Source organism: Neopsephotus bourkii, unplaced genomic scaffold, assembly GCF_033783945.1.
Source record: "Neopsephotus bourkii isolate Nb327-2 ecotype Australia unplaced genomic scaffold, CSIRO-AGI_Nbou_v1 NB_234, whole genome shotgun sequence".
In the NCBI taxonomy this organism is placed as follows: domain Eukaryota; kingdom Metazoa; phylum Chordata; class Aves; order Psittaciformes; family Psittacidae; genus Neopsephotus; species Neopsephotus bourkii.
The window spans coordinates 14,859,264-14,885,913 of NW_026900744.1; the positions used below are offsets into that span (position 1 = coordinate 14,859,264).

Here is a 26,650-nt window from a genome sequence, read left to right on the forward strand (position 1 = left end):
AATGCTTTTCAAAAGAGTGATTTCAAAAGATTTAAAAACATGCAAATAAACAACATGAGCTTAAGTACATCACCTTTTCTTTGATGACAGATCAGCTTTTTCTGAACAAAGTAAATGCAGTCAAATTAATCTATTTTGACCCTAGCAAATCATTCATTAGTTCTTCACTGAACAGAGAGGCAGTATCAAAAGCCCTTGTTGCCTTATCCCATCTATAATCTTTCTTCTAATTCACCATTTCTCTAGCTTTTCTACCATGTTGAAAATAAAATATTGAGAACTCAGACATCCCAGTGCTAATTTCAAGCAGCCAGGCTACAAGAAATAGAAGTACCCTGGTATTTTCTGAAGAAAATACAGAATATCCCATCAGTGCAGAGGATGACAAGTATATCATAGCATAAAAGATTTTAAAAAAATTAAATTAAAATAGTGTTGATCTGATGAAAGTAAGTAACATAAAATACCAGGTCATGCTCTTAGGAACCAGTGAAATGCTTAATGTTAAGGGTAGACACTCATACCAGAGGAGAAAAATAAGCACTCTTTTTGATTCAACAGTCTTTCATATTCTTGAAAATGTTCTGAAGAAGAAATGCATCACTCTTCTTTCAACCTTCCTCTACACATCATGCATTCTAAACCTTCAATCATTCACAGGTATTCTCCAGGCATTCTTCTGAATGCTACAGAGGCACAGCTCACCAGGATCTTTCCAAGACTGAAAAAAAGTAGAACTACGTTTAAAACTGCATTTCTGTTGATACATCTCATATAATATTAACTTTTGTATTTTAGAACAGCATGACAGCAGTGAATTGTGCTCTCTTAGAGGTCCACTGCAATCACCAGGTTCTTTTCTGAAAACTAGCTGTCTAAATACTAATCTTTCAGAACAGAAACAGCCCTCATCCCAGGTGAACTCTTCCTGCTTTTGAGGCAGTTCTTTTCCTTTGCAAGCAATTTAGATTCCCGTTCTGCCCTCCAGTGTATTTCAGAGTCTTGTTCATATTTGCCAAATATAAACTTATTAAACATGCTATGTTCTGTCATACTATCAGTAATACCATATATTGAACACGACATGGAGGGATGCTTATCAGGCCTGTTCGGGTGATGAGTACTCCACTGTCTAGGGAAGGGGTCACCAGTCACTACCACCTTTTCCCCATAGCGATGCCATATTTTACCTTTTCAGGTATGCAACTCCAATACCTTCACTGGTCTCTACAGAATCCCTGTTCATTACCTGAATGAGTAACTGCCAGAAAATGAGACCCATAAGTCAGCAGCCGCTGTCTTCCTTCCTTCCCTGCTAAGTGCCCACTCTCTCCAACCACTGGCATTGTGGCACCTTTCTTGGTTTTGTCCTTCAAGACCTCCAAATGCCTTCCTGCTGCTGAAATCTCTAAGACCATGTTAGCCGAAACAACCAGTCTAAGGTTCTTTTTATAAATGTCATTTTCTGTTAGAGGATTGGTTTTACCACCAGATGGCAATAAAAGATGGGTATGCTTGAGGAACAGTCTCAACAAAAGACTTCCTTTAAATCTCAGTAATTTTACTAGAAGAGAGCATCAGCAAGACTTCAGGAAAAAAAAATATCATAATGACTTTTGAACCTCATGTGATTTACTTTCCATTTAAGTGCTCTAATTAACAGAACTGAAACAAAAGTGGGCATTGTACATATGACTCATCTAAAAATGTCCACCTCAATAATTTTCAAAATTTGTTAATCTGACACTTCTTTAGCAAAGAAACTAAAGCAAGACCATGAAGAAAATCCAAAATCCCTCCAAAAGCAGTTATCAAAATGAGGAAAATAACCCTCCTAGAGCCAAGGTATTTTAACATGTAAATAACAAATAACAGGCTTTATATAGTAGGCAATGTATTTTTAATAAACAGAAGAACAAAAGCTTCAACTAAAACCCCAGTACATTTTTTGTTGTCAGTGCTGTTTAAAAAGCTTACTATCCAATCAGAAGAAATCTAGATCTTTAATTATCCCACTTTCACAGGCAGGAGACAGCACAGCAAGAAGAAGAAGAAGTTGCCTGATTTAGATGGAATATGTGGGGGGGGGGGAAACTGAAACGAAAATAAAATTTAAAAAAAAAAACCCAAACACACAACTCCTTTAATTAACTATGGTAACACATGACAAATTACTACAGGTTAGCATGCTTACTGCAAAACTTGCAGAGGGAAGATTAAGAGTTGAAATGGAACTAACATACCTTACACAGAATTTAGTTATGTTGCTTTAAGACTAGTGAACACTAATGCTGCCTAAAAATTCTTGTCAGCTGTGTGCCAACACTTAGATCTCAAAACACGGACAGGGAAAAGTCCTTATAAAAGTATAACTACAGGAATATGTAATGCATTCCTCCACCTGAAAAGGAATCATGAGTAAAAAAGTGAAAGATAAGCCCTCTAGACTCACTGGTAACTGCTGAAATATCACAACAGTTTAGCATTTGAAACAGATGGTGTCTACTGAGAAAGAATAAACTCCCTGTATCTTACACAACAGCAGACAAATACTGAAAGAACCAGCATGGTTTTTACCTGAATTTAGGCATCAGTCTAACAAAATAAAGTGCCCTCACATGCAACTTCTCACCCAGGAAAAAAGCAGGTGAAATTCCTCCCATGTACATCCTCAGAATGGCTAAGCTAATTTATCACCACTGTCTTGCCACGTGAAACCTGAAGTTCTCCATCAGAGAGCCTCCCAGGTAACAGCACCATGTCCACACCTGTGCCTTCTAAAAACTCCCTGAACTGCATCTTCCCAGACAGGACTATTTTCTCAAGAACTATTCTGTACTCAGAGCTCCTTCAAGATGCAACAAAGGTACAAGACTCTTGTTAGACCTGACACTGGACACTGCCAACATTGCGGAATTGCTCAGGGCCAAATGCAGTGACCGGAAAGAATATCAAAGTGCATGTGGGTTGCTTGTCAAGCCAGGTAGGACATTTTTTTCAGTTGTGACTTCTGGGAAGGAAACAAGGCTGCTTTGCCAGAATTTAGGTCTGTTTGTTAAACAAACACTGCATGCTCGTTCAGTCCAATTCTCTCTTCCAGCAAGAGAATGTATATAGTACTTTTCTTTGGTAGAAGAAGAGCAACTGAATCAAAAATATGAGATGAAGAATAGGGATGAAAACTTGTGACCCTACCTATAAGGCTGCCAATGAACTACTTTGGGACAAGTAACGAGCATCAGTCTCTAGCTGCAAGAAGACACCTTGGAACCTCAAAATATTTACAAGATGGAGATTATTCTCCCCACCCCTTCCTCCTCTAGCTAGTACATTAATTTATTTGGTACAGGCCACATTTGCAATTTCATCTGAAATGCAGTTGGGCAGTCCCAAAAAAGACTGCGAAGTAGGATAGTCAAGGACAAGTCAGAGTCCTTCAGAGGACTGTAAATTATTTTTAACATCCATATTCTGACTTATTCTATGCTACTAAGTATTTCTCATATTATCACACTCAGAAGAAAATAGTCATAACTAGTAAAGACTGACTTGTTAGTTACAATATTTAATTAAAACCTTTGTCTTTGCCTCTAAGTTTTCAGCAGAGTACAGTACGTGCATGGAGGTGGAAGTGCAAATGGCATAAAGCCATTTGGCAATTGTACTGTTGTCACCAAAATATGTTAGTGGTTAAAGGAGGTCAACAGGTTGCTATAAAATAGCTTTGTACTAATTACACAGATTATTTTTTTTAAGAGGAAGTAAAAAAAAGTTCTTAAAAAAAAAGAAAAAGAACACTACTCCACATCTCATGAGATAAATTTCTTGGTAGCAAATTCATTCATGTTACCCCTTCCATAGTCACAGGAGTAATTACTCGTTATCCAGATATGTCAGATCTTTCAGAGGCTGGAGAGCTCCTGGTAACTCCTCAGGGGCTGCATCCTTCAGTGACATGTATGACCCTAATAATGAGTGGTTAAACTTTCCCTTCAACTGCCAATCTTTATCCCTTAGTGCAGTGACACAAATGAAGCTTTAACCTTCTCAGTCAATCAAATTCACATTCCAAAAATATTCTCAGACAGTTGCAAAATATTGCTAAAGCATATTGCAGTCATCTCCACATGCCTATATAGAAAGTACCCCTTCCCTTCCAAGGAATAATCTTAAGAAGTTACTTTTAAAAGAGTCAAGAAAGGTCCTAGGATTAGAGGTCAGTAAAGCTTGTTACAGCATCAAGAAGCTGATACAGTCCTCCACTTTCTATAACATTTTAGATAATTATGGACTTGATAAAAATCAGTTCATCGTCTATTTCCTGTAAAAGAACACTGTGCTTCTCTAAGCAGTTTTCTTTCTTTTCCTTTTGTTTTTTTTCTTTATTTAGTTCAGAAAGATAAAGGTGGTTTAAAAGATAAAGTTATTTGGAATTTCACCACCAAAAATAGTAACAGTGGAACAAAGTTTAAAGAAAGTAACAAAATAATTAAAGCTTACATTTTGAAGGTCTCGGCAGCTAATCCCAAACAGAAACACACAGCATTTCCCAAAGGGAGAAATATGTCTTGCCATTCGGGAAACACAAAATTAAGCTGAAGCTCAGTTCTCCAGAATTCGTAAAGTTTTTGTTGTGTTAAGTTATAACGAAGAACTGCTTTTCAGCAGAGAAGGTACCTACACAAAAACCTAGAGGCTTATCTAAATCTAGTAATACTATGTAAACATATTAATGGGGAAAATACCAGAAAAAGAGAAGTGCCTTCATTGCCTCCTTAACCAAGCCAAATTATGATGATTTTACAAAATAGGACAGTACAGACCAGTTGAGGTAAATTTAGGATGGATGTCTAAGTATTTAACCACTTGAGGTTAGAGCGTAAGAGTTTACTTACTAATTTGTATGTCCCCGCATATGTCATTTTGATAGTATTGCTATCACAGAGCTTGATTCTTTTTTCTGCTGCTTTTACATGGTGCTGGGAAAATTAGATGAAGATTCTCTATAGCTAGGCCTTATTCATGCATTTCTACATTCTCTGTCAGATCAAAAGCCAGATATGCAGAAATAACACGTGTTCATATCTCCAACTAAAATGAACTTCATCTTTTAATATTAAGTACCTTAAGCATATTACACACTTGAAAATCCTAACATTTCTAAGCTGAGCATACAGAAATACTGGATTCCAGTTTTTCCTCTCCCTTACACAGTATAAAACTATGGAAAATTTCATAGAGGCACTGAAAGTAAGAATCAGCTTTAGAAGCAGTAATTCAGGAAAAAAATGGAGCCTAAGCAGACTGAAGTATATCTTCCTGCTGAACAACAAAAAGACCTTTTAGGAAAATAAATGCATGTAAAAACTTAATTACACCTCACACAGAGACAGACTAAAGTTCTAGAGGCAGCTTCAATTTTGTTTCTTCCCCAGTTTCATCGTGTTCCATAATTTAAAGACTACTTGTTATTTTGAAATTCTGCTTTGGATGTTATTTCTTTTTATCATGTTAAGCAGAAGTCAATAGTAAAAAAGTTATTTTGTTGCTTACATAGGTTTAGAAACAACAGCAACAAAAATTGAATGATGGAAAACCATAGGTGCTTTTATATATGTTAGGGAACTGAGCTACACAACAGCACATTGTACTCAACCAAGGGGCAATTAAAGTGGCGAATTCTGATGAAAAGATCTCAATATGCCACATAACTCAGTAGTATACACATACTGTATTTTTATTTTTGACCAGACAAATACACAGAAGCCTTGTTCTCCCCCAGTCTACCTTCTGCTCTACTTAGTGCAGTGAGCCCAACCAAAAAAGACAAGTCATGAAAACAAGCTGTGTGGAATCAAATCTGTGTGCAATGGAGCAAAAGTTAAAGGTAGAAGTAGAGTAATTTTGGAATGTTAACTAGTACAACTGTAAAGCTCCTCAGGAAATGAATAAACCAAAGCTAATTTTTAAAACACATTGTATATAATGTTTCTCCACTGCCTCAAGTTTTATCTTGAATTAAATTTACTATGTGCTCAAGGATTTAGATTTTACTGTTTTCACAGATAAAACAGTGAGATTAGGGGTCATAAGCATACAGTTTTGAATCAGGGTCCTTGGTTATAAGCAGTCTAGTTGCATCTTTCTTGACACTGCTAAGTTTTCCCATACCTTTTTTTTTTTTTTTTTAGCTCTTGCTGAAGTACACCAGCACTCTGTTCAGGCATTTAGCCAAAGAGAGAAAGAGGTTACCTGTTTTGGCAGTGATGAGTTGCAGGACCAATGGTCGTCTTGTTACAATTCCAGAACCTCGTGGAAGAAAATCCCTAGAAACATTTAAAAAAGACAGTTACTACCCAGAAAGCATTGTGCAGTTACATAAGATATTGGACTAATATGGAAGATTACACCTTCAGCTGCAATGAAAATAGAAAATTGGTGGGGACGGATTTAAAGCAAACACTACTGTAAAGTAGGGCTGTTAATTATGGTCCAAAATAGCAGTAGGTCATTAGACAAATATATAGTAAAACTAAATGGCTAAAAATTAAATTGGGGCATTACCAATTTTCTTTCTTCATGACCATCACATACAACATCTCAAAATTCACCTTGCTTAGTAAGAGTACCTAAAGCCATGCCCGTATTTTTCGGCCTTTCAAAAACAGAAGTGCCCACACCATATCCTTGATTTGAAGAGGGTATGGACATATGAAAACACACACTTACATACCACAACAAAGCTCTGGCCAAACCAAATTGTCAGCACTCAGCACCTACTCTTTCAAATAATTCTGCCAGTTCAAATCCCCAAATAACTTCTCCAGCAAACACATCCTCCTAGAAGTCTGAGTGAACACTAAACACTAGAAGTACTCTGGGACAGCAAGAGGGAGTGTTCTTGTACCAGAAAGCAAACGATTAAGCAAAGACAGCAACTCTGTCATACCATTATGCATCCCCATGATCCTTTCTATGCCTCCAAAGACAAGGAAACTCTCTATGCAACCAAAACCCTAGAAAAACTCTGAACCAACTTTTAGCTGCAAAATCAATGATCAGAAACCCAAAGTAAAATAATATTTCTTTTCCCCCAGGATCTCCCACATTTGCCATATCTATTAAACTCTTAGAAAACTTGAGGTTCAGTGATGCTGAGCCACTTTCTTGCCTGTCTCAGGGGCATTGCTAACTCACCTCTCCTGCTCAGGTGAGAAGCAATTCAGCAAATGGTTAGGGCATAAATCTTCAGTTAAATCAGGGAGCTGATCTAGGGGACTGTGCTGTCACATGTGCTAGTGCCAGTAGGAAGGGTGAGGCAGGAGTGTGTGTACTGTGTCTGGGACAGGTGAGGAAAGGACAAAAGCCAAAGGAAGAAAGACACAGCCCTGTCAGCCCTTTAGACAGAACTGCTTAGATGGGTTTGCTCAAGCCTCTTGATAAACCACATCTTGGCACAATCACTGTGTGTCTTCATACCAACCTTGTACTACTTAACAGATGTCTGATTTTAGCAGTTCCTTTAAGGCAGCACACAAACTTAGAAAGTTTAAAAGAAGCCTCGAGGGTACACATATGAAAAATAAAACACAAATATTTTATCAAACTTCAGGATATTATTTGTGCAAATCAGAGGATATTAGGTCTTTGGAATCCCAGCTCAGTACAGGCTTAGGAATGCAACAGTGAACCTACCTAACTAGTGCCAGCAAGGTAACAAAGCTTTGGCAGTCTGAAGAGAAATACAGCAACTCTACCCGTGACACAAGCTCTAAGATTTCTTTCCCACATGAGCAAGAAGTTCTAAGGCTCTGAGAAACAGAACTGGCAACTGACTGTGAGCTGTACCCCACACCACTTTAGGACTCCTCAGCATTTTAAATGCAGCAATGTTAATTTCTAGCTAAATAAAAATCTCACTTTCTCAGTACCTGTTAATACATGTTTCCAGTGTTATTACCCTGCAAACTAAAGCTAAAGTACACCATAAAAGGAGAGGCAGTTAAAACACAAGCTAGCTCCTTAACTTTTATACTCAAACACAGATCTGCAGGCAAAAGCACAACTAATTAGAAATTCAAGTAATCTCTAAAACAAAGATACTGAAAAAAAAAAAATCAGGCCTACTGATTTAAACCTGCTGCAATGTTTTACCACACTCGAGACAGCAACAGGATACAAGAACTAGCTCAAAGTTTTCAAAAGGTCTTATCACAACTTCAATACCTACCAGTAGAGAGAAAGCTGTGCCTCAGTGAAGTGCTATCTACTTACATTTTCTCAGGGGCAAGAGAACATTTTAATAGGAACATATTCATCCCTGTATATGCACTGAAATTACATAGCCCAGGATGCAGAAAATGCCTGTTAAGATACAGTTCCATGCACTGACTTTCAAGCACCTACTAGCTGATTTAAAATAAGTAAATAAATAAATTTACCATCATGAAGCTAAAAGGAATTGTCTACCATTCAGCAAGCTGATCAGCTGATTCAGGGCAAGCCGATCACATAAACCAAATTAGGGTCCTCTACAGTTACCACATGAGGCAATACAATCCTTCAGGGAGTCAAAGGCTGAAAAGACATTGATTTTCTGCTTCAGACTAAGCACATTCAGAGGTAAAGAACACTGCATTAACGCAACTCCCAGTTGTACAACACTGACCTTTCCACAACACCAAAATTACAAAGAAATGCAGGATACCAATTTTTCCTTCAGAACACCCTCTTAACATGTCCAAAGTAGATGGCATTTGATAACCCTCTCTAATAAGCTGAATTATCATTGAAAAGCCCACTGTCTGTTGAAGCAAGCATCAGCAGAAAGAGGTTACTGCTCAGGAGATGGTGAGCTGTGTTGAGCACATAACCAACTAAACAATACACAGCAGAAGGACATAGGTTTCTCCTTGAAATGAACAGTTTGAAGAGGAAAAGAAGACAATAACTGAAGGAAACAAGGGGTTCATGGGGAGAGTTCAGGACAAAAATCCACCCCACCATCCCCCCTAACTGCTTGATGGGTATCCTACAAAGGAGACTACCACCTAAATTAATAATTGTGCCCCCTCAGGGACAGGGAATTAAAAAAATAAAAATTCTGAAATTTCAGGTTCAGCCACAAGGCAATGGCATCTGTGCACTTTCTCTGCACAACCCAAATCAGACGTCACAAACAAATACGTAAACTCTACTTCTAGCAAAAGGCACTTCTTTAAACACACAAAGAAACATGAGCCAAATCTGAGACACAACTGGCATTTGGGGGGGGGGGAGGCCGGGACACTATGACAGAGGAGGGAAGAAACATAGTACCACATTACAATCCTAGCAAAAGGGAACCCAATTAAATAGTGTACACTGCTTCTGTAGAAATGCCTACTTTGACATCCACAAGGCAGGATGCAGGCCTTCTCCCCATCACCTTAGTATGGCAAGCCTTCTACACAGGGTTTGTTTGCAAAAAAAAAACCAACCAACCAAAACAAACAAGCAACAAAAAAACCCAACAACAAAAAACCCACCAGCCACAATGCATTAAGAATGGCTCCACTCCCTCATTTTCCCCCTTTAATTCCTACTTCAGTAAAATTCTTCTTAAAGAAGAAAAAAAGTAGCTTCAGCAGCAAGAAATATGAAAGGAATGAACACAGTGGAGTCAACAGGTCCCTTTTGACCAAAAAAGAATGCCCCTCAGCATCCTGGTGGCACACTCAACTTCCTTTTAAGGACAGCTTCAAAAGAGCTGCTTTTCCACACCTTTTGGTCAATGTTTCATGAGAACTAGGAAGAAAATAAAAAAAATTGCATCAGAGTTGCAGCAGCTGCAAAGAAATCCATCTAGAAAAAAAGTACATGCCTAAGCATTTGAGCACAAAGGCACCACCACCAAGGGAGAGAAAAGGCTGTCTTTTGTGGTGGGGGGAGTGAGCCTGTGAGCACCCGTGTGCACAACTCCAAGAGTACTTCACAATAACAAGGTGCAGGAAATAAGAATGAAACACAATGTGCAAGAACACATCTGTGAATGAAAGATATGCTCCTTTAAAAGACATGCATTCTGCATTAAGAATCAAAATACTTTTACATCTTCATTCTTACAGCATTTTCATCAAAAGGTACCCTGCTGACAGCAGCTACAGTAGCTCAGCAGCAATGCCACTCTGACATGACAGTTTGGAGACCAGCAGCAAAGCCAGTCTGGTATTGCCTAGCCAGTACTGAATATATCAAATGCAAATAAGATGCAAGCAGCCAGGTCTTCCAGAACATCACTCCAATAACTCTTCAACCTTAGAATGTACTCATCTGTTAGAATAAATTAATATTTTCAAAAGCAAAATATGTTCAGGGCCAAGTAATTTTTATCCTAAAAGCTATAAAATTACTCATGCCTTACTGCACAACACAGAATCATAGAATCATAGAATAGTTAGAGTTGGAAAGGACCTTAAGATCATCTAGTACCAACCGCACTGCCATGGGCAGGGACACCTCACACTAAACCATGTCACCCAAGGCTCTGTCAAACCTGCACTTGAACACTGCCAGGGATGGAGCATTCACAACCTCCCTGGGCAACCTGTTCCAGTGCCTCACCACCCTCACAGGAAAGAATTTCTTCCATATATCCAATCTAAACTTCCCCTGTTTAAGTTTTAACCCATTACCCCTTGTCCTATTACTACAGTCCGTAATGAAGAGTCCATCCCCAGCATCCTTATAGGCACCCTTCAGATACTGGAAGGCTGCTATGAAGTCTCCACGCAGCCTTCTCTTCTCTAGGCTGAACAGCCCTAACTTTCTCAGCCGATCTTCATATGGGAGGTGCTCCAGTCCCCTGATCCTCCTCGTGGCCCTCCTCTGGACTTGTTCCAACAGTTCCATGTCCTTTTTATGTTGAGGACACCAGAACTGCACACAATACTCCAAGTGAGGTCTCATGAGAGCAGAGTAGAGGGGCAGGATCACCTGCTTCGACCTGCTGGATCATGTTCCTTTTGATGCAGCCCAGGATTCCTTTGGCTTTCTGGGCTGCAAGCGCACACTGCAGCTGGCTCATGTTCATTTTCTCATCAACCAACACCCCTCAAGTCCTTCTCCACAGGGTTGCTCTGAATCTCTTCTCTGCCCAACCTGTAGCTGTGCCTGGGATTGCCCCAACCCAGGTGTAGGACCTTGCACTTGTCATGGTTAAACTTCATGAGGTTGGCATCAGTCCAGCTCACAAGCATGTCAAGGTCCCTCTGGATGGCATTCCTTCCCTCCAGCGTATCAACCATACTGAAAACAGAATTTCCAGGTAGGGGAAAAGTTTTCATTTAGGATCTCTCTGGCATACTAGTAGTATTTATTATATTATAAAAGGAAAAAAAAAGGGGGTGGGGGCGCACAAAAAAAGAAGCAAACCAGAAGAATCCCCAGTTTGTGTGAAGAACAATGACACATCACCACTTAAACATGGTTTCAAAAAAGTGTAACTTAAATCTGCTTTAATTTGCCATCTAGTATTATGTTCTGCACTTAGATCAGTTAAATGCCGGTATTATACAGAATAAATGATGATTAGTTTACTTCAATACTAATATATTTAATTCATATAAAACACATGGGGATCCAGGAAATCAAATAATGGAGGAAATGCCACTGATTACACAGTAATTGCATTAATTGAAGAGCTAGGAACAAGTAAGACTGATAGTGACAACTTGCCAGAAAAAAGAAAGAAAACAAACCCCACAAGTCCCTCTAAAGCCTCCATGTTTTTCACAAGGGGTAGAAACAAGACAGGCTTGGAACAAGAGCCATAATTGCCTTACAGAAGGCCACAAACAACCCACCTATATCATTCTGCCAAACAACAATGGTAATGTTACTTATAAAAGTTTTTCCACAACCAAAGTTCATCCCAAAACCCTAACCTTCCCTCAGTTACAGAAAGGCCATGTTCCATGAGCAGCTAATATGAACAAGACTGCTGTTGTAGCATTCCACACAGGCCTTTATTCCCAAGATTTGCCAAGGACTGCACTGCAGCTTCCATTGCAATAGGAAGCAACTATGCCCAAAGTCAACAGTTTTCCTGGGCTTTTTTCCAACACAGTGTTTATTGTTTCATACAATTCCAGCCTGGCACACTGGAAGCTCTTGTGGCTCACACTGGCCGATGAATGGCCATATCTTGTGCAACAGAATACACTGTTTCACAGTGAGCACTTACACATGCCGATACAGCCAAGCATCTCCAAGTTCTATGACAAAAGTACACTGTACAGAAGTTCTACAAAAGGCTTTCCTTTTTCTTGCATTTATCATATTTAGTCTTAAAGCAAAGTACTAAAAAAAAAAAAAAGAAAAAAAGAAAGAAAAAAAAACCACAAAAAAACCCAAAACCACAAGAGGGAAAAGCATGGTCCAGTATAAGCCTGAAGGAGAGGGACACTGATTTCTAACTTCTTTCCTCTGCTTCATTCTTTAAAACCCACAACCAAAACCAGTCAATTCTTAACCAAAGAACTCTTAATGCTAAAAATATATATCTTAAGACCTATTTTGGCAGATGTGTTCATTCTGTCTCACCTGCTCTTGCTCCTGCGCTCACCAACACAACAGAAGACCCAGCAGCAGACCCTTCACACACTTTTGTTCATTACAAACCAAGGTATGTCCAAGTGATAGAAAATGTACTTTGTATTTAAACAGAGGATTTCTTAGGAATTAAATTTGTAGTGTTGAGTGAAGTACTTTCTCAGAGGATGTTTGTCATTACTGACACTAGACCTCACTGTATTTATCTTTCTTAGTAGCTTTGCAAGCACAATTACTCTACCCTCCAAATGACAGTACAGAGATAACCCCAGGACATGTTTTCAAGAAGTCTCAAAAGCTTTAAAGCACTATCTCTGTGTTATGGCATGTGGTCTCAGCCACATACCCCTTTTTCCCCCCCCCAGCAATACAGTAGAATCCATCACTTTCTATATCACACTGACATTTAGCTATGTATGCTGTTCCCCATTAGCTCAAAGCACAGAGACCAATTCTTATTATTAGTCACCACTTGATCCCTCACCTCCCTTCATTAGTTACAGAAGAGTAAACGTTTTTTGTTTTGGCACAATGTGTGTCAATCAAGAATCTCCCACGGCTTTGTTCAACAGCTGCAAAATCTCAGCCTTACATAACGGGGCTCACATGAAGATGTAGAAAATAATTAAATCTCCTTCTTGAAGGTCAATGATACTATCTTAATTAGGCCTACTAGGCAAGCTGAATACATTAGGAGGTTGGAGATTTTTAGTGATAAATGGATATATTAGCTCCTAAAGCTTAATGCCAGTTTTTTCCAGGGCTTTTTGTAAGCCACACAGAAAAGATGCTGGCATCCTTATCATGACACTGTAGTGCTTAGTTCAAATTCTTTGATAAAGTTTGGTCTCAGTTTTCATAATCCATTCTTTCAAGGAAAATCTTCCTTCAACTGAGATATGATTTTAATTAACCTGCTGAATCAAGATGCAGTCCAGTGCCCAGTAGTAGTAGTAATTACACATTGCAGCTCATGCAGTTGGGGTATGTCTTTAGGGGTGGGAAACTGAGTATCCAGACATGCTACATCCATTTACTATTTTTGTTTTTTTCAAACAGGGTGGATGAACTTGGCATTTTTTAAAAGCCATTTTCCAAACCAGTGGCATCCTTCATCACCACTGCTGAACAACTGGAATTCTACAGCTAAAGAACTAGCACCCCAATTATCCATCACTTTCAGGTAAGCACACAAGTGGAATAAAGATTTTAAAATCTTGAAACTCATATACAGCACTATAACCTAGCAACCTAAAATGTCTCCTTGGATCTCACTTCCTTCATTCCTTTATGGAGCTGAGATCAATTATACAAAAATCTAGAGGGGAATAGTACAAAAAAAATCCACCCAAACAAACATAGCCATTGGAATATGGTAAGCATTGACTCTAAAGATGAGAAATAATATATTTTTGAAAAGCCCTTAAACTCCAAATAAGATGGCAAAGGATTTCAGTCACAGTAGCTGGGCACCTCCATAACAACTAAGTTCAGTGACAACACTTCAGCACCATTAAAGCAAGAAAGCAAAGCTTGAGATTTTGTCTTCATGCAGAAGCCTGAAGACAGAGAAGGTTTAGAAATCACTGTCATAGTTCTCTTGTATCTGGAAGATGCTTTCTGTAAGTAGCCGCCGCATTTATGCTCAACAAGCAGACAGAAATTAGTACATCTCCTCCATTAAAGTAAACATTATAGGTCTATGAGAAAAATCGAGGCCAGAAATTACTCTAGTCCTAGCGGTGAAGTCTTGCATTAAACATGACTGGAGTCAACAGGTTTCTCAAAGTAGGGGACATCTGAATGAAGTCTGAGAAGGCACCGACTATTATTAGCAACCCAAATCATATTTTGACAGCAGTTCACATTGCATTTCTGCAAAGAAAAAGGCAAGCCCATTCACTGAAGCCAGGAAAGAAAACTTACTTCCTAGTATTAAAACCCACAGATTTTACATGATAGAAAGCTTTAAAGTCTCAAAAATTAATGTTTATAGGACTGAAAACTTGCCATACGCAGCTATGAAAACTTGCCAGGCAAAAAACACAGAAGTGGTAAGATGAACAGTGCTCTGTTTGCAGTGATTATGCTCAGGCTGTAGGTTTGGTGTATTAACATATCGGTAAGCTGCCAACGTGCAGTCTCGTCAGCAAGCCACTGTATGCAGGAGGCATCTGTCTTCCCTGGCAGGCATCCAAAACTTTGCTGCATCATCCTAATTCCATTTGTGAAAATGCCCTTTTTCCTCTTTCTCTTTTAAGATTTCACAAAAGCTTCTGCTATTTCCTGCTCAACAGTGCTCTCCACCAATTCCAAACAGGGAAGGAGGGAGAGAAACCACAAAACACAAGAAAAACCCACCCAACAATTCTGTGAATTTTTATATTGAAAAGATGAAAGCAGACTTTGCAGACAACTGTATTCTCCCTAATCAGATATATTTGCTCTTAGGAAAGGACTCATTTGCATAGGATGTTGGTGCATGAAAGCCCATCCATCCCCAGGATGAATACTAATGCAGCAAGATTTTGTATCTCAATACAAGAAATGAACAAAAATTCTTTACTCACTTTAAATTGTTGTCAATGTTCTAAATAGAAGTTGGTTTGGTTTTTTTCAATCACAGCTGCCAAATACTATTAAAAATGTTCGTTCAGAAAATATTTGAGTAAAATGTTTTCCTTTATAATATAATCCGATGAAAACAGGAAGGAAAAAAAAAGATATAAATCTGATTGCAAGGATCAGAAAGAAAATGTGCCCCAAACACTGCAGGCATATCACAGCTACATGAACTTCGCTACTATATAGTTACTTGTATTTCAGCCAGTAATTCACCTCTGGATACTCTGTCATGACAAAACTATTACATATCGCAAATTTCAGTGCAGTCATCAAAAACCTAGAAAATATAAACTCCTGCCCTTCTTCCCAAATCACACTGTTCTGAACTCAGATCTATCAATGCAGACTTTTTTAACAGTGATAATAGCATACAATCAGCTATGCCACATCCTAATCAAGTCCAAAAAGTTTTGCCTTTTCAGAAGCACTGTGAAAATATATTTATCTTTCATGTGGTGGACAAGGTGTAAAACTGTATGGTTACCTTTCTTGGTACAATACAAGCCATTTCAGATTATTTTGCACAGCTGGTATGTAACTGGATTCAATTATTCTACTCCCCTCAGAATGTATACACAATGGGGACTGTAGTTAAAGGCAGCCTGAATTTATAGACAGAAAGACAACTACACATGGAAGGGGGATGTTTCCAAAAACAAGTTGCCCAAATGTCTCAAACAACTTCACTTCTGTAGACATTTTATTCTTCTTTACCTGCCCATTTACCCTGCTTTGAGCCCATAGTATATGCAAACGAATACACTGTCTGTCCATGACAACATAAAATCTGTTTAGCTAAATACTTAAATTTAACATCAGTCATGATCTCCCATCTCCCTGTTCACCAGACACTGAATTATTACCACGAGAAACTTTTATGCTAAAAGTCTGACCAAAAAAAGTTTTATGTTGCTAACATAGGAACACTAACAAAGTCACAATGCTGGCAGTCTCAGCAGAGACTCATAATCCAGCCTACTTCCCAGACCTGACAGACATTGGGGATCTTCTGTCAACATTTGTTTAGAACCTGAACAAAATAACAGGTGAGCACACAAGTGCACAACACTGCCTCTGATGGATTATGCTAAAATTTCTTCAGCAGCATCCAGCTTGGCTGCTGGATAGATCTGGAACACAGCCCGTTTTATCTGCTGCTGTGCAGCAGAGGCTAGAGATGTCTTACAGTTGTTGTCGTGCTTGCTACCCAGAGTCCTGCCTATTCTCTCCAGGTGAGTTACACAGATCATTTTAGAGCATCCTCTACAGCTAAGCATCTCTTAATATATGTGTACATTTTTTAGGCATCTGCACTGTACATAGTAAACAAAATACCAAACACATAAGGGTAATCTAGCTTTGATCATACCATCTACGAGGGTGGAAGCCTAGCTGTATTACAGCAAATAGTAAGTCTCCTGCATATCTGAAGAATGATACCTTGGTGATTTTGCACAGGAACTAGGATGCAGAAATACCATGCTAGGTATTGAATTAAAAGCTTGACTTCTACATACAAATTATAAAAGCTGACATTATCGCTAGACACTTCAGTTGAAATCCTCTCTTATCTACAGCTATGCTATCCTTTGCATCCCAGAGGCTATCACAGACAACAGTACTTGGCAGTACATCAAAGCCCAGGGTGCAGTTAAATGGGATTTTGCTCCTCTCTAGTTCAATAATGCTGCCTTGTTCATCTCAGTGCAACTTGCTGAAGAAAAGGATGCAAGGTCACAGTTAAATAATACTGATTTCCTGTTCTCAGCATATTTACACTACTACAGGCTTTACACTGCAGGCACACAGCATTAAAAGGATTCCCAGTAACCCATTACACAGAAGCACAGCAAGTAAGCCGAGTTTACAGGCTTCTGGTTTACTAAAAAATGCACTTCTTAAAAAAAAAAAAAAAATAAAAAAATAAAAAAAAAAAAGATAAAAATGGCTTTTGCCCCTCCATGCTTGCATCTAGGCACACACTGTTTAAGAAGCCCATGAATACTTTAAAAATATCAATTTGCTCACTGATCAGCTGATGGATAGCAAACCACAAACACGATCCCCTCCAATGAATAAGCTGTTAAAGGCACAACCTAAAACCAGCAAATTTTAAGATTATATGCTAATGTCTTCCAGCAATTTGAAAATAAAGGAATTAAAATGTAAATCCTACACACCGTTAACAGTAAAGACTCTAGGTATATACATGCAGATACACATGCCGGCAATGTTTAAATAACAGTTTAAGGTCACACAGCAACTCAGTACAGAGAACAGTGCTTATACTTCTGTTTCTCTGCTGCAATCCATAGCAGCATCACTCCCTATGTTCACAGGTGAATGTCCAAACAATCATATTTATCTAAACTGGAAAGCCTTGTTTTCTATTTCATCTACAAAGAAAAGTAATGTAAACTTGAAACATTTGCACAACCAATGTCCATCAAGAAACTGCAAGACAGCAAAGGTGCTTCTTATCTGTTATTTCAATACTACAAAATCACAAGAGTGGGTTCCTTCCTGAAGCCAGCCAGTATCAGGATACATAATGTTATACAAGAGCTTAGAGTCAGACAGTCTGAAGTGTCTTTATATTAAGAATCAGGAAAGTTGAGATAAAGTTCAATGGATACATATGATCTGAATAAAAAATACTAAAAAAAATAAAAGACAGACCTCTCACTAGGTGACTATTCACTTTTTTAAAAGTGATCAGAGATGTGCAGGCACCGTTAGTACCCTGATGGATTGAACTTCCAGTAATAACTGCCACCGAATTTGTATCACTGATTTCTCAGAAGGCACTCAAGACTGGACTGGGGTTTTTTGCAGGTTTGTTTTTGCAGGGTTTTGAGGTTTTCCTGAAATCTAGGTCTCAGACTTCAAATACTAAGCTTGTGTTCATTAAAGCAATAAAAATGTTTAGAAATAACTTAAAATCCACAATGGAGTTACATTTAAGGAAAAAACTAGGCCAGGATACAAAAAACTGTATCCCATCAAAAAGGCCAGGTTTGTTCTGCAACTTCTAAATGTAAACAGGTATTTAGGGAAGAAACCTTACTGAGCCACTGTCTCATATGCTGCTGTTTCTGTTTAATGAAATACCCAGAAACAATTCTTGTTTTCAGTGCACCGGAGTATTTTGATAACTACACTAATACATTCAATACGGCTGTACAAAGGCTTAATTAGTCAGGAAAAGGAGCAGCTGATTCTCATTTCCAGAAGATCCTTAAGATTAAAAGTATAGATACCACCACATTTTATTCTGTGTCTCTGACTACTTAGCTTTTTCATGCCTGTTTCACAAAAGAGAATTCTCCGTATAGAAGTATTCCTGTCAATAATTAGTAGCTAAAAGAATAAAATATCCACAACAATTTTAACTTTATCTTCCCGAGGAAGCACACAACCTAAGTATGCATCTACTTTCTTTGGAGAAATTCTCTGCCTCAGCAGCCAGATTTAAAATCCTTTCTCTTCTCCTAATGATTCAGCATAGTCTTTTCACAACTGCCATCTCGAGAAAAAAATAATAAAAAATGAGCTGAGCACACAACGAATCATAATTTGGGGGGGAAAAAGATGTATGTCATAATAAATAGCTGTACAACATGCAGCAACCATTAAATTATCAAAAGTGCCTCAGATCAAAAAACTGCAAAGCTGTATCACAAAACCAGACCTCAGGCTCTTAAACGAAAGTGCTTGTTTGATTGTGACTGACAGGCTCACAATCAAGAGTTCATGTCTCTTATAAAACAATTATTTGGCCACATGCAGTTTATATTATATTAAGCAGGGAAGGAAGTAAAGAGCTTTCAGCATTGAAATCTAGTTATTAATTTCTCATTATTTGTAAGAATAAAATAGGGTTCTGATTCAAATCTAGAGAAAGAGGCCCTGACAAGGTAGCTTGCCATCTGTGCTTTTAGTTATCTTAAAAGCCCATTTGGATGTATGAAATAATAGGAAATGCTTTCTCTCCAAATACAGTTTCCAGGGGTTGCTTCCTGCCATTCCTTTTATTTTAAGTAACCCTATTATCATCAAAAGCAAGATGCTTGATAAGTACAAACAACATCTAACGTCATGGTCGTGTACTCATCTGTAGCAAAAAATGTAGGCCCAGGCAAAGTACCCAGCTCCCACTGGCAGTCTGTTGGATTAGATGTTTGACTCCCCTTTGCTCTTTTGAATCTCTCTCCCACCAGCTTCTAACAGAAGATTGCACTAGCTCCTTTGCTTCAAACACCGGCTCAGTATTTTAAGGGCACAGGTACTTCTATCACAAAGAGCAGCAAGCAAGAACATTTGCTCTCCAGACAATACCATTTCCTTAAATAAGTGCCATGAGCTCTACTTATGAACACATGAAGGTCTGACCCATAAATGGAAAAATTACTATTGTCCTCAGATGCTCTCTGGAATCTCTGTTTCCACCTAAAATATAACACGAAACTTCAGAGGAAACCCTTCAAATATAGTCCTTGACTACAAAAAGAAGAGGTCTCCTTACATACAAAGGAACAGTAAGTGAAGAGCGAACTCTCCAAATGCCTTAGCAGATACTAATCCAAATAGTAACAATAATTGCTACATTGGGAAATTTGACACTGCCCCAACTCCAGCCTTGTTCCAAGCCAACCTAGAATGACAGAAACAGCTCTGGGTGCCACTATTCCCACAGCAGGCAAACATGGAGAATTCATCCTCACGCATCGATGTGTATCAAATATGCATCCAGCGTCGACGTGTATCAAACACGCAATCTAATCCAAACATATCCACTGACTGTTGTTAGTAATTAAGGATGCCATGTGCACCTAAACAAGGCTTAAGGCTTGGTGCTATCCTGGTGGCAGTGACGGATGTGTGTCATTCAGCAGCTTTTAAAACAACAGGTCTTGGATCCCACTTCCAGAACCATCTGCCAGGCCAGATCCTTCACAACCTTTCTAATGCGTTCATCAGATGGTGGGTAACACAATATATACTAACATGTTTCCCGAGCAGTTAGGCTCCATAAATAAGCTGCAACTCTGATACCACCTGCAAGCTAGAAAATAGGCTTCCTGTGTCCAAGCAGAAAGAAGTCATGCTTGCACAACCGAAGTCCCCATGAAGGACTGAAACAGGCACAATGGTTTAGTAACTACAGGCAGTAGAGAATAACAATTGTATCCCAGAGCTAAGAAGAACCTTACTAACCCCACTTAAAGCTCCACTAACAAATACTCAGGTCATCAGCCATCATCACCTTTGTAGGCAGACCCTCCCCTCCACATGGAGGATAGCACGCCTTTCTCTTACCAATTACAGCTGTTCCTGAAGACAGGAGATCCTGAATGTCTCTCTGTAAACTGGGAAAAAGTGGGAGAAGAAACCCCTAAAAAAACCCCAAACCACAGAACTGAAATCCCCAAACAAAAAGCCATCTGAATTAACACTCAAACCAGTGCAATGATAGGACTATTTTATTTTGATATGAATTTCAAAGCTGTGTTACTATTAGCTAGTGTTCATCCTGTGGTTAATAATACATCATGCAATGTACCACTACCAAAAAGAAATGACCATAACATCTCTATAACGCATGCTACCTCTATAAGCAATATTAAGACAGATGAAAATGCAATAAACTTTGTGTTTGCAGAGAACAGCTTCATTATGCCATGAAAACAGGAACATTCTATTGCTTACTAAAAAGAGCCATAGATAATTTTGTCTGCTGCTCTGACAAGCAAAATGATCTTCAGACCTCATGGATATTTATTAATCTGGCTCTAAGGGTTCTCGCAGCTTAGCAAGTACACATCTGCTGACCACACATACTCAGTCTGGAGAAAAGGCATAAGTAAAACATAGTTGCTGAAATCTCATTAAATAGGTTTGAAGTAATGCATTCTAATGTCACATTTGCAATAGGCTCCAAGCTTGAAAGTAGGGAGGTACTACAGATATGTAGTATCTGTATCTCATGAAGTTACTGTATGAAACAATAAGGTAAACTCTGAGATGGGGCTGAAAGAATCCAAATTCCAGATCCTGTGTGACAAGAGACACCCTGGTGCTTCACAGTAGTCTGTAAGCTCTTCTCTGAAAAGACTCCCTTGGAGCATCCCCAGGCTGCGTGGGTGAAAAAAGTCACTGCCCTTTGCTTTCTTTCATAATTCTTCCTAGAAATGTCCACATCTCACTCATGCAGCTGGTTCAAGCTTCTTGTCCAAGTGGGCTGGATTGGTATAAACTGTTCATTTTCACCTTTCAGTCAAAGTAGGCACATCTGGACAGCAGAGCCAGGAGTGATCCTCTCCACCTGCAGATCGCATGGAGCAGATCCCTCTCGCAGAGGAGCAATAACAAGCATCTGGGAGCAGTACAGAACAGCTGTATGTAGAGAAAAACATCAACCGACAGCGCCTGCTGTTGGAAGTCACCCGAGACAAGGGTTTGTCACAGGGACCAAAATACCCTTATTGACAAGAAAGATGAAGATGCCTTTCCTCCTCAGCACACATGGCTTGCACAGCTTTGTGGACACATAGATCAAAAAGCCAAAAGGCTGCACTAATACTTTTTAAAGACTTGTTTTTAAAAAAAAACCTGTAATAATTCAATGGCCAATAGTGATTTCTGAGAATCTCACTTGTGATTTCTAAACTTCAGAGACTGGCAGTACTGTCAATATCAGTCTAAGTAGAAAGAAGCATAAGAACTGACATTTAACACAGTAAGAGTAAATTCTGAAGTGGAGATGAAGAACAACTGCATAGTATTATTATACTGTATATCAAGAGCTGTTATGATCTGACACATGGCTAGGTTGTGGGGAGACACAGCATTTAACATTACCTTCAGTTAAGATCTCCGTGCACAGAAGTTCCTCAGTCACTGACATACAACAGCCCTTTTTGATCCTATATGCAGACTAACGACTTCAGCTACACTCTGAAAACACCACCTCCCTCTGGGAGCCTGTACGCTCTGTGCTGCAAACGCAGCAGGAACTTTATGAAGCAGCACGTGAAGTTCATGTTTACGTCAGGAGATCTTCAAAGACGCAGTCTGACCGCTGAAGGGACCACCTGAATCACCAACGCTTCCCCTTGTTTCTTTCAGCGATTATTAGAAGAGATGCCAATACCCATATACGCGTTAGGACGGCAACTAAGCAGCGCTATGAAAACCATTAGCCGACCTGACCCAGAACACCCACCGGAATTAGGATTTAGGGCTTTAAACACCTTCCCCCCGCCCCAGACAGCGGTTAAGTCCCGCACCGGGCTCACGGCCGCGCTCACACCGGAGGTGCGGAGGTGCGCCGGTTTCCCCGCGCCGTGCCAGGACCCGCCTCACTCCCACCTCCCGCGGCACCGGAGGGGCGTACCGAACACTCCTGTCCGGCACGGAGCCAGGACCCCCCCCACCGCGTCCATCCCCGTTCGCAGCCAGGCTCCAACGGCCGCCACGGGCTCGCGGCTCTGCGACCGTTGGAAGGAGCGGGGCGGGGGAGGACGGACACAACCGTTAGGAACGGCGCGCGCGGCCGGCCGGGGGGGCGGGGGAGAGGGCGCTGCTGAAGGGACATCTCGCGCCCGCCGCCTCACCTGGAGACGCAGTTCTCCAGCACAGAGCTCTTGCCGGCGCTCTGCCCGCCCACCACCGCGATCTGCGGCAGGTCCAGCAGGCAACTCTGGCCCAGCGCCGCGAAGGCGTCCTGCAGCCGGTTGACGAGCGGGATAAGCCCCTCCATCCCGCCACGCCGCCGCTCTGCCGCTGACAGGTAACAGGCGGCGCACTGCGCATGCGTGCCATCCGCGAGACGGGGGGCGGGGCTTCAGCGGGAGGGCCACGCCCCAGCCCAGAGCTGGTCGGTGCGGCTGATTTCGGACTTTCTGTGGTGGGGTCCCGTTTGCCCTTCCTGCTGCCCCGCAGCGCAGAGCCTCCTCCCGCCGGTCACCGCCAGAGACCAGCAACATCCAGGGAGCACCCCCGGGGTCCCCTCGGCAGCCTGGAGCCGCCGGTCATCCGCTGTCCGCTCGAGGGTCCGCTCCTCCCCTCATGTGGACAGACTGGCCTCGGTGCTGGGACCCTTGAGCGCAAGGACCGCTGTCCACCCAGGTCCGCGTACCGACCAGAGGCCGCCACGCTGCTCCTCTCCCCCAAAACCTCGACCCTAGCCAGACACCCTGTAGCGGGCACAGGGCCATGCCAAGCTATGGCATCCGCCAGCACCCAGTGGAGGTTTGCTTGTGCTCTTCCTGTACGAGTTTGGCATCAAACTAGGAACGGGGCCAAAGCAGGAGCTCACAGAGGAGCTGTGTCCCACCCGCCAGCATGGGACCTGGCAGACAGCTGGCTTCAGCACTTCCCAATCTGCTGAGCAGGATATTTTGGAGCAGTCCCAACGGTTGAATTTTTCTCGGCTCCCACCCACGATGGGAATGGAAGCAGGGGAACCATGATCCATCCCTACAGCACACAAGGGGCCCTGGCAAGCAGCACCAATGTTCATCCATGGGCAGGAGCATGGCCAGGGTCAGACACATGCTCATCAGAACCATGCCAGGGCAGGCCTGAGAAGCCAGTCCCAGCAGGGCTGGTAGCAGGTGGATGGATCAGGAACAGGGATCTGAGCCACATCACTGCAGTGGGTTCAGTTAACAATGCGTACTGAGGCTGGGCTAAAAGCACAGGCAAACAACAGAGACTAGATTTGTCTGTGATTACTGGCAGCAGTCACAACACAAAAATACCCAAAACAGAGGCTTTAGAGTACTGCAGTGATAAAAGTTACCCTCTGTATTAAACCAGACACCAGCCTTGCTCAGCGTGTAACGCAAAACAAAAGGGAACTTCGAACATCCCGCAGACTGACGTATACTGACGATCTGGAGGATTATCAAAACTTCTTGGCCAGAGCTCCCAATAAGTGTAAAAAACTACTCTTCACAACTGAATGACTTCTAACCCTGGAGACAAATGAACAGTTTCATTTAGCTCTGGATGAAAAGTTTCTAATTGGCATAATGCAGAGAGCTTCACAGAGTGGCAGTCACTTTGCCACTGAGGTTAGATCAACTCCCCAGCACCACAGCCTCTGGGAAAAGCCTTCTGATGATCTCTATCTAGAGAAGGCCTGGGGCTTATTGACATTATTATGCCAATTAGCTGCATGATTATTTTTTCCACACTCCTAAGCGAGCAGGCTATGCCAGGAGGCACTACACTAGCTGCCTGGCCTTCCTCCAGTTCATGGGTTTCTTCAGAGGCTGGAAGCTGGGAAGAACAGTATTATGCTCTGGCCAAATCCACCCCCTGTGACCAGTGGAGCACTTTGTGCTGTCCCAGTGAGATAATTAAGATCAGTAGCAGAGCAGCCAGCAATAGCACTGCTTCTCCACAAGAGACAAATGAAGATTAAAAAAGGCGCAATGCCTCTGAAGCAACGCTATGCACACCTGCAAATTGATAACCCCAGGAGCTGCCCTGTCCATTAGGTCTTTAAATTACATCTTTCTTTGCCTCAGTACTTAAGAAAAAAAAATATTTAAAACATCTATAAATATCTATGATTAGGAAAAGTTTGATTTACTCCAAGTCTGGGAATTTCCAAACTAAATGTTTTTGTCTGTGGAAGCTGAGTTAAAGCTGCTTAGAAGCCACACTTGCCCTACAACTCCATCACTTACAAAATCCACCCCCCAGAAAAAAAGCCACAAGCAGCCAAGTATAGAAAAAAGCACAAATATTTTCATTATGTATGCCCATGTTATCAAGAGGGTGCTCATTTTTCCAACAATTTCAAGACAGCAGTGACGAAAAGAGGAAGGGCACCTGAGCAAACCCTCAGGTCTCTGATTCTTCTGTCTTCTCCAGACAGCTTGTTCTAAACCCCCATGCAGAGCCCAGCCTGGCTTTCCGAATTTGCTGAGATTCAGAGTGAATAAATTAAAAGGGACTGTACTAGCAGAGACCATTGCAAAGCTTCTTGCAATAACCTGAATAACCCTGGAAAAAAAAGACCCAAACTAGTATCAGAGGGCCATGCAAATAAACTCTGTTCCTGTGGAGCACCAGGTACAATTCCCAGGAACACAGAGCTGCACTGCTCACTGGTTTGCACCTAAACATGCTGTTTTTTACCCTGTGCTCAGTTTTGCCCCACATTTATCATTTCTTTTGGCCACATGCCAGGCTTGGCAAGGAGAAACAACCTTCCCCAACTACATTTCCCCAGCATGGAGGGAAGGGTGCCCTGCTCCCCAGGGTGGCAGGCCAGCCCCACGAGCACCACTGCCTCTATCAGTGTAGTCTGTTCACTTCCATAAGTCACCAGCTCCTGCACAGTTTGCCAAGGACCCCTAGCCCTGCTAAAGCCTCCAGTGCAATTCAGATCAAGCCTACAGACAACAAGTTTGTCCTTCCCTGATTTCCAGAAAAATATATGGCAAAAATAGTCTGGCTTCAGGGTGCAGCTGTAGCATCTGAGCCACAAACTTATACTCACAGACACTTGCTCCTAACCAGGCAGTGTGATGTTAAAACTGAGGACATTTGGATCAGATCCCCAGGCTGCTTTATAAACACACACCAGTGCAATTCATTTCATGAAAAATAGGCTATATATAAACTACCAGAATGGAGCTTTGCAGACACCTGCAGTGAAGAGCCAGGGATGCTCCCCTGCCACAAGAGCAGGCAGGACCCCAGGGAAGCAGAGCACCAATGAGGATGCATCCTCCTCCCAGGAAGTATTTCGAAGAGGCAAGTTCCTTCATGCATAATCTTCTCTCCAGGGACTTTCCTCATGTCCTTCTTGCTTCATGTACTGACCCAGAGTCTTGCAGAGCTGTTCAGGCAGCTGGTGGGCACAAAGCATGAGGAGATGTGGGCAAGGAGCCCCATGCACAGGGTAGCTCCCAGGGTCTCAGCAGCACCTGGCTCTGCAGTGCTGGCATGAAGGTCCCAGTCTACATTATGCCTGTATACTAGGAGGAGAGATCAGACCTTGAAGCTGCAAAAGACACAAAGCCAGAAAGCAAGAGTGGCTGCAGCATTTCCCCCTGTAAAGAGGAGGCTCTTTCTGCCTCTCCCTTGCAGCCTGTGGCAATTCTGACACTCAGATCACAGGACTGTGACACCCCCATCCGTATCCTATCTGGCATGGTGGCCTCTCTGCTGTCCTGTGACCTCCAGCTGCATCTAGTTGCAAGGCAACTAGATGGGTGCATCTAGTTGCAAGGCAGAAAACAGCCACCGTGCTGCAATGCAGCCTGCAGAGGTGTTTCCCTGCAGCCCTGGGTACCCCAGGAGAGAGCTGTACTCCCTTGCTGCAGCCTGGCAGCATGCCTGCTTCCTTGGTCACAATGACAGGCAAGCCAAGTACTTTGCAGAGGGAACATTTCATGCACAAAACATTTCC

At 41.3% G+C, this 26,650-nt stretch overlaps 1 protein-coding gene across 6 annotated transcripts in view; it reads right to left on the bottom strand.

The window, feature by feature from the left end:
• DNM3 (dynamin 3) overlaps positions 1-23,048 on the bottom strand; it is a 178,715-nt gene extending 155,667 nt beyond the window's left edge. For 3 of the 6 annotated variants that reach the window (XM_061345426.1, XM_061345425.1, XM_061345424.1), the window contains exons 1-2: positions 22,833-23,046; positions 6,253-6,326 (exon numbers count right to left, since the gene is read on the bottom strand). In XM_061345426.1, coding sequence (XP_061201410.1) covers positions 6,253-6,326; positions 22,833-22,978 — 220 coding nt within the window. In that variant the 5' untranslated portion in view covers positions 22,979-23,046. Of the gene's footprint in view, positions 1-6,252; positions 6,327-22,832 lie in introns of all 6 variants that reach the window. The other 3 variants (XM_061345422.1, XM_061345423.1, XM_061345421.1) reach the window with 2 other exon arrangements.
• Positions 23,049-26,650: the final 3,602 nt, after the last annotated feature.